The sequence below is a fragment of the Mesocricetus auratus genome, unplaced genomic scaffold (assembly GCF_017639785.1).
Source record: "Mesocricetus auratus isolate SY011 unplaced genomic scaffold, BCM_Maur_2.0 Super-Scaffold_100025, whole genome shotgun sequence".
Taxonomy (NCBI): domain Eukaryota; kingdom Metazoa; phylum Chordata; class Mammalia; order Rodentia; family Cricetidae; genus Mesocricetus; species Mesocricetus auratus.
In genome coordinates this window covers 456,779-465,296 of record NW_024429206.1, presented here as the reverse complement: position 1 = coordinate 465,296, position 8,518 = coordinate 456,779, and the positions used below count along the sequence as shown (strand labels likewise).

Sequence of the window (8,518 nt, the reverse complement as noted above, 5' to 3'; positions counted from 1 at the left end):
AAACTTAAAATAAAATAATTTTGTGTTACAAGTTATTTCCGTGGAAATCATCCTACAGCTTTGCAATACCATGAGTAAGCCAGATGGTTTTGCTATGAAGGCCAGAACAGGCCTATCCCCTCTCTGAAATTCTTGGAATTTGAAGCCCCTGCTACTTTGTGTCTGTCTTCCTCCTCCTCTACCCTCTTCCGGTGCTGGAACCTAGTTCCTCCTTTCTCTTCCTACGAAAGAGTAGCTGCAAGGGGTAGGGCACAGTGAGAGGCAGATAATAGCCGTTGCTGCCAGCATTACCAGGCACCAAGGAAAGCAATGACTGTGAGCGACTCCAAAGCAAGGGTGCAGCAGATGGGCTCTCTGGGTAAGACTATGCTAGAAGCCTGGGAACTCGGGGAGGTAACCTGTGCCAAGCGAGGGCTTCTGCACTCCTAGGCTCTGGCCAACACTGCCCATTTGGATGAGCAACAGCTTGTAAGTCACAGCTGAGACCTGGTTCTAATAGATACGTGATAGACAGCTTTTGGATTTCTACCGACTCTAGATTCAGTAGTTTTCTAGGGTCATGGGATGAGGAAGAATAGATATCTGGCAGCAGAAATTTGGTCCTGGGAGATAAGACCGAGGGTCTGGATCCCTGGGTCCCTGAAAAGTGGCATTTCTAGCTGCGCCCCTGGCTGAAAACTGTCTTCCGAAACCCCAGGCCCCAGGGAAGTGGAGGTTGTGGATCTGGGTCCTGAGAAGGTAGAGGGTTGGGACTAAACACCTGGATCCCAGGGAGCCAGAGCTGCAGATCTGGACACTGGGGTCCTGGAGAGGTACGGGTTGTGGATGTGGACCTCTGATTGGAAACTGGCTTCGGGGCTTCTTCCTGGGGAGGTGGAGGCTAAGGGTCTGGACTCGGACCTGAAGAGGCTACGTCTGGGTTCCCTGGGCCAAGCATACCACCATCCATCCATCCTTCTCCCTGAAGGGTTTCTGGACCGAGGTCACATTGCCCTGGTGCTGCAGTTGCTGTTACTCGTTCTCTTCGCTGGACTCCTGGCCGCCATCATCATCCAAGGTCAGGATCATCTTGGAGGTTGGGGTTCTCTTGGGGCTTTCAGCTCAGGTATTCGGGTCTAAGAAAAGGAGGTGCTGACAACAGCAACGGGTCCTTCAGCAGCTGCTAACAGCTTCTTGGGACCCCTCCACATTTACTGCAATTTGGGGAGGGAATAGAAGCAGTAGAGGGTTCGTGGGTATCAGCGTTCCTTTTCTTTAAATGAGATAAGATAGCACACTGTGTACCAAATATGGTGTCTGTGTGATCCATGGCACACGGTGAGTTTCAATGACTGGCGGTATCTTTTTTTCTGTCAAGTTTCCAAGATCCCCAGCTCAGAGGAAATGCAATGGGAAAAAACAAAGCAGGAGAAAATGTACCAGGACCTGAGCCAACTGAAGTCTGAAGTTGGTGAGTGAGCAAAAACCAAGTGTCCTGGGACTGAGAGGGCCTTCATGTGGGGTCACTTCATTTTAGCCATCCCTGGGCTTCCACTTCCTTATCTGTGAATTGGGAGTAGTGATTTAAAAGAATGAGGAAGGCATGTGTGGCCAGTGGAAGCCATGTACACAGTAGAACTCAGTTAAACCAGTCTTCTGTCGTCTGTGGAGAAGATGGGTCCTGGGTTCTCTTGGAATGGAGAATGGGCTTAGGAAGTAGAGAGGGAAATGACTCGACCAGGTACTATGTTAAGAGGGAAGCCTCATTCTGGAGGTCTTGAAGCTGGGCAAACATAGGAACAAAAAGACTCAAATATGAGTCCAACCTGATTTGCCTTCACCAACAGATAGCCTCTGTCGCCACTGCCCTTGGGATTGGACATTCTTCAATGGAAACTGTTACTTCTTCTCCAAGTCGCAACGGAACTGGCATGACTCCATCACTGCCTGCCAGGAGGTGGGGGCCCAGTTGGTCGTCGTCAAAAGTCACGAGGAGCAGGTGTGACTGGCTAAGTGCTCTGGTGAATTCTTCTGAATACTGGCAAACAAGGGTAGACATGCTTGTTTATGTGACGTCTTCTGGAGAACAGGCTACGTGCTCTACTTGGAAAGGGTGAAGAGAAGAGTACGAACAGGTGTCCCCACGCACTTTTCAAGTAGGCATACATCAGTTTGAATGCTGCAGGGAGCATTTAAAATGAAAGGGGTTTTGTGAGTGTGCTGGCCAGTGCATAACAGGTTGTTTGACAGGTTTTTAGTTTCCTTGGTGTAACTATTCTCACAAGGGTTGGTTTCAAGTGACCAATGAGGTGTCACTCAATGAAGACCTAAAAAGATGTCACCATTGCATGACCCACAGTCACAAACTGTTGCCGTCTGGCTCCACGATGTTAAAACTGGCCATGAGTACATGCATGTGGACATATTCAGAACACATAAGACAGAAAAGCATGCAGTGTTATCAAGTGCATGTGATGGGTGGCCAGCTGTGCACAACATCTGTGGAAGTCTAAGCACATCTGCCCATATGACACATGTATGCAAAGGATGCAGAACTGAGAACATGAGGCTGGGGGCGGAGCTCAAATGGTAGGATGCTTGCCTAATGTACATGACGCCCTGGACTCACTTCTCAATGTCACATAAGCCAGGTAGTAATGCATGCATGTCATCCCAGCCTGGGGGGAGGGGGGGTGACAGCAGGGGGATCAGGAGTTTAAAGCCACCCTCAACTACATGAGTTTTTTAGGCAACGAGGTCTGTGTCAAAGAAAAAGATGCGAACTGCTGTAGACATATGGGGTCTCCTGACCTGGGGTACCAGAAATTTGACAGGGTTAAATGATTCCAAGCAGACCCTGCTGCCAAGAGAGATTGTAGGAGCATGTCAGCTTTTCCGTTGCTGTGACAAAACATCTGGGAACAGCTCTGGGGAGGAAAATGATGTCTCCTAGTTCAGAGGCTTCAGTCTGTGATCAGATGGATCCATTGCCAAGGCAAGGCAGAAATGTAGTATGAAGACATAGCTGCCTTGTGGCAGCCAGGAGCAGAAAGACAGAGAGGGAGGACCAGGCACAAGACTCTCCTCCAAAGACACTACCAGTGTGCCCTAGCCCCTCCATCTAAGCCACACTTTGCAGCTTCCGTAGGCTACAAATAATGCTGTCAAATGCTGAATCCAGGCCCCCTCTCCCTGAGGATTGATAGGCAGTTAGTAGGGGTAAGGTGAGAGGTTACCAAGGCCCCACCCCTCCCTAAGGATCTATAGGCAGTTAACAGTGGCTGAGGGGTGGAGAGACACTTTCTTCAGTGGTGTAGCCACTGCCATGGTGCCCATGCTCAGGGAAGGAACCCGTCTCCTGTTACAAGTCCTAACTTAACTCATTGATTCATGAAAAATGCAAATGCTTTGTAATCCATTGATGAACATGAGGCCTTGGGGGAAGAGACGCAAGCTGGGAAACAGGGGGGATGCTACCGCCTAACTCTCTCTCCCCCTCCAGAGCTTCCTGCAGCAGACTTCCAAGAAAAATGGCTACACCTGGATGGGGCTGTCAGACCTGAACAAGGAAGGTGCATGGTATTGGCTGGATGACTCACCTCTGTCAGACAGGTAGTCCCAGGAAGGGAACACGTTGAACAGTGGGAGGGAGGGGGTTATCCCTATATGTACTGCCCTTCCAGTTTCCCCCACACTCGGCCACCACATCCTTTGGCCTCAAGGTAAAAGAGTCTGTAACGTTTGCTGATGGAGAAGGAAGGGCGTGACAATCAGATATGACAGAAGCTGCCTAAGTCCTACCATGAGGAGTTTGTAGCCTTCGTGGGTAATCCACGTGTATAATCATAGACACCTTGATAAGGAAGGTCACCAGGCCATGGGATTACATCCTTCAAAGGTAGAATGTTGGGCTACAGAGATGGCTCCGCTGTCAATTGCTTGGAGCACAAGCATGAGAAAGGATCAGAGTTTGATCTCTAGAATTCATGTCTGTTTGCTTTTAAAAAGCTGAACATGGTAGTGTGTGCTTGTAATCCCAACTCAGGGGAGGCAGAGAAAGGTAAATTGTTGGGACTCATGGGAAAGCCAGCCTAGCCTGGTGGGTCCAAGCCAGTAGGAGACCCTGCCTTAGAAAAAGGATGGATGGCTCCTGAACAATGACACCTAAGACACACACACACACACACACACACACCCCACATACATCACACATGCGTGTACACATACACACATCACACACATGTACACATTCATGCATGTGCATAGACACACACAGACACATCACACATGCATGCACTCATGCATATATACACATCACACACATGCACACACACATGAAAAGATAGCATGTCATACTCACAGATCCTCCTAAAAGAAGGAACATTCATCACGTACGGGGAACATCGGCCAGGACCAGGGCTAGCGGGGACGCAGAGTGAAGAGGAGCTGAGGGCAAGAGCCTCTATTGGATGTCAAGGGAAGGAATAGGCAAGGCTGGGTGAGCAGATGTACATGTGGCAAGTCCTTGAGTGTAGACACTGTCCCTGGTTGTTTGGTATTTAGCCCTGGACTCGTGTATTTTGACCCAGAGTATAAGAGCCCAGTGCAGGAGAAGACTGGGTGTGTGAAGTTTACACTGGATAGTTGTGTCTTACAGCCGTGTGCATGGGGAACAATAGTAAAGGTCAAAGTGACCTAAGAATATCATGAGGTTAGGTACAGGGCATGTCTGCCACACACATATAGGGAATCTATGAAGGCACCCAGTTTCCAGGAGCTATGAAAGAGGGTTCCTAAGCGCAGGTAACATTGTGGAAGCAATCTTTCTCCTTTGTGCATTTTTTGCCTTGTTATAAAAAATATCAGGTGACTTAGAAGGAAGGACTTACATCTGGATCTTCAGTTCAGTTCCACCAGTCAGCATGTCTGTTTTCATGCTAGTACTGTACTGTTTCTATTACCACCTCCCTGTGGTATGACTTGGAATGAAGCGTGCTGATACCGCCAGCAGTGTTTCCAACATTCAGGGTTGTTTGGTCTGCACCTGCTTCCATGTGAAATTTAAAATTTTCATTCCTGTGAAGAATTGCATTAGCATTTTGGTGGGGATTGCACCGAATCTGTAGGTTGCTTTTTAATACGGTGGCCGTTTTCATAAAGGTCTCCTGAGTGTGGGAGATCTCTTCATCATTTAATGTCTTCTCCAATTTTTTCTGGGTTTTAAGGTTTTCATTGTAGAAGTGTTTTAACTTCCTTGGTTAGGTTTGTCCCAAGGTATGTTTAGACTACTGTGAATGGGGCTGTTTCCCTGATTTCTTTCTGAGGGAAACGTGTATACTCCTGTGTGTCTCTCATATATGGGAATGCTGCTGTTTTCTCGTGTGTCTGTTTTGTATAATTGTGAATGCTCTTCGCAGATTTGGGAAGTATTGGAATAGAGGACAGCCCAACAACATTGGGGGACAAGACTGTGTGGAATTCAGAGATGAAGGCTGGAATGATGCCAACTGCAACGACATGAAATTGTGGATCTGCAAAAAATCTGCAACTACCTGTTCCAGCAAGTGATGGCCAGACCCCCTCTGCAGTTTCCGCAGCCTAAACATCCCTGTTGGACAGTGGACTTGTACTTTTCCCAGTTCTTTTCCCTATCTATGGGCGTGGAGATCTTAGTATTACATACTCTGGGACGTCTTCAGTCTCCTTTGCTAGTCACTATGGTGCTGGACCATTGATGGCCTTCCTTGGATGTCTCCAAAATCCTGCTGGCACAGCTGTGGTTCTACCGTTGGGTTTATTCGCATTAAAGTTGTGTGGGATACACTGATGGACTTGCTGGGTCCCTCTCATCTCCTCGTCTTCCTTGCTGAGTGCAGAGGCTCTGCATAGCCACACCATTCTAACATGCGTTGCATTAGTAAGTTGCCACATACCATTTGAGCTCTGCTCTTCTCAGGACTGTCTTTATTGGAAACTCCAGCCAGTGACTCAAAGGGGCTTCTCTCATTGGTTTCTGCTGGATTCTGCAAGCAGTTAATTTGATGATGTTTTGGTATCTATTTACCTACACATCGCTTGCTATTATTCTTTTATTTTGGTTTGCTATATACTTAAAAAATTCATTCAAAACTAAAAGTATGGAGGCTGAAAAGATGACCCAATAGTTAAGCACACTGGCTGCCTTTGCACAGGACCTGGGTTCAATTCCCAGAACTCACATGACCTCTCACAACTGTCTGTAACTCCAGTTCCTGTGACTCTGATGCCCTATTTTAGCCTCTGAGGGTACCAGGCATACAATGCTGCACAGATATGCATGGAAGCAAAACAACCCATACACATAAGTGGGCTGTGAATGCTAGTTCCCAAGGAATTGCACGCAATTCCTGCATATTTTCTTCCACCCACCTCCCCTGTGTACTTACTTAGAGGTCTGTCTCTAGCTGTTATAGCACATCCTATAAGCCAAAGCGCCAAGAAGCCTCCTCAGTCGTCCAATGATGGGCGGCAGTTAGTATGTGAATTTCCTACTTCTGCTCTCCTTTGTTTGGTTGGTTGTTTGGTTGTTTGGTTTTTCCAGACAGGTTTTCTCTGGGTAGCCTTGGCTGTCCTGGAACTCACTCTGTAGATCAAGCTGGCTTTGAACTCACAGAGATCCACCTGCCTCGGCCTCCCAAATACTGGGGCTAAATATTCGTGCCACCACCACCTGGCTTATTTATTATTTTTATTGAAAAATTTTCATACTACCTATTTTGATCACAGTTTCCCCTCCCCCAACTTCTCCCTACTCACCCAACTCCTCACCCTTTTTCTCTTTCTCTCTCTCTCCCCCTCTCTTTTTCTCTCTCTCTCAAACAGACAAACAACACAATAAACCATAATAAAAAGAAAAAACACAAGAAATACATACACATAAACACACAGCCATCAAAATCCATAAAAACACACAATCAGAAATCATAATGTATAAGCAAAAGGCCAGTAAGACCAAAAAAAATGCCCAAACAAAGCAAGATGAGGCAAAAAGTCTGCAAAAATACAACTGAGTTTGTTCTGCATTAGTCATCTACTGGAGGGCCTAGGGCCTACCCTTAAGTGGGTTAATTTACCTAGTGAGACTTCACTGGAGAGAATTAATTTTTCCTTTGCAAGTGTCAGTTGCAGATAGCTTCTTGGTTAGGAGCCACTTTTCACCTCTTGGGGCTAGGGCCCCATCTGGCTTGAACAGGCCCCGTGCCTGCTGCCCATGTTAGGGAGTTTACATGTGCATCAGTCCTGTTGTAGCTAGAAGACACTGTTTCCATGGAGTCATCCATTTCCTCTGACTCTTCAATCTTCCTGCCTCCTCTTCTGCACAGCTCCCGGAGCCCTGAGAGGAAGGGCTAGATGTGGATGTTCCCTATATAACAACTGAGAGTTCCAATCTCTCACGCTCTGCACACTGTCCGGTTGTATATCTATTTTAGGTTCCATCTGCTATGATAGGAAGCTTCTCTGACAATGGGCATAACAGAATGCTGTTAGGAGTCAGTTTACTGGTAAGTTCCTTTAAACAGAACAATAGCATTTGGTTTTCTCCTAGGTCCACGGCCTATCTAGCCTCAGGTTCTTAGCTACCCAGCCAGTGTCAGACTTGGGTTCCATTTCATGGAGTGGGCCTTGTGCCACGACGACAGCCCTGTGTCGTGTCCGCAGGTCACTGTTGCAAATCCCAGAGTTTCTAGCTGGGTTCGTGTTTATCTTTTTCCTCCAGTGGCATGCAAGTGTCTTCCAATACTGTGAACGCTGGTCAGTAGAGGTGAAGGCTCTAGGCAGTCACCAGCTCAGCTTCTCCGTGTTCAGTGAGATGTGTAGGTGTTGTCTTCGTCAATGGGCGTTACCATCAGTTTGAGGAGAGCAGACAACAGCCTTGGAAATAGCCTGAGATGTTTGAGAGCTTCCTGTTATTTAATCTGCACTTGAGCTTTGTGTGTATATTGCGCAATTAGTTTTTATGTTGCGGTGAGTGTGTTTCCACCCACTCTAGTCTAACGCATTCTTTTTTCTCTCTTTTTTTATTGATTGATTTTTCACATTCCAATCCCAGTTCCCCCTCCCTCCTTTCCTCCCACTCCTTCCACTCCCCCCACCTCCCATCTGCTCCTCGGAGAGGATAAGGCCTCCCCTAGGAAGTCAACTAAGTCTGTCCCGTCGTCTAGTTGAGGCAGGACCAAGGCACCTCTCCACCCCACACCCCTGTGTCTAGACTGGGCGAGGTATCTCTCCATATAGAATGGGCTCCACTAAGTCAGTGTGTGCATTAGTGTTAGACTTGGACTCACTGCCAGTGGCCTCACATATTGTCCCAGCCACACCATTGTCACCTGTATTAATGGAGTCTAGTTTGGTCTCATGCAGGTTCCCCATTTGTTAGTCTATTGGCATTCTTTACCACACCTTTCACCCACGTGCCTCCCCTAGTATTCCTACAGCTTGTCTTCTTTCTGCCATCCTATCCTCTTTTCACTTCTTAATTACAACTTTCCATAGCTTTAAC

The 8,518-nt window shown here is 47.4% G+C and overlaps 1 protein-coding gene across 1 annotated transcript; it reads left to right on the top strand.

Annotated features, from left to right (window-relative positions):
- Positions 1-233: 233 nt before the first annotated feature.
- LOC106022439 (CD209 antigen-like protein E) lies at positions 234-5,806 on the top strand. Its single transcript, XM_013124630.3, has 6 exons — positions 234-358; positions 968-1,057; positions 1,358-1,450; positions 1,827-1,978; positions 3,482-3,591; positions 5,397-5,806. Exons 1-6 carry the CDS (start codon positions 310-312, stop codon positions 5,545-5,547), a joined length of 645 nt encoding a protein of 214 aa, XP_012980084.1. The 5' UTR covers positions 234-309; the 3' UTR covers positions 5,548-5,806.
- Positions 5,807-8,518: the final 2,712 nt, after the last annotated feature.

Coding starts and splice junctions, on each gene's coding strand:
- LOC106022439 (XM_013124630.3), top strand. CDS start 310: ATGACTGTGAGCGACTCCAAAGCAAGGGTGCAGCAGATGGGCTCTCTG. Junction 1,058..1,357: donor GGCCGCCATCATCATCCAAG/GTCAGGATCATC, acceptor TTTTCTGTCAAG/TTTCCAAGATCCCCAGCTCA. Junction 1,979..3,481: donor TCAAAAGTCACGAGGAGCAG/GTGTGACTGGCT, acceptor CTCCCCCTCCAG/AGCTTCCTGCAGCAGACTTC.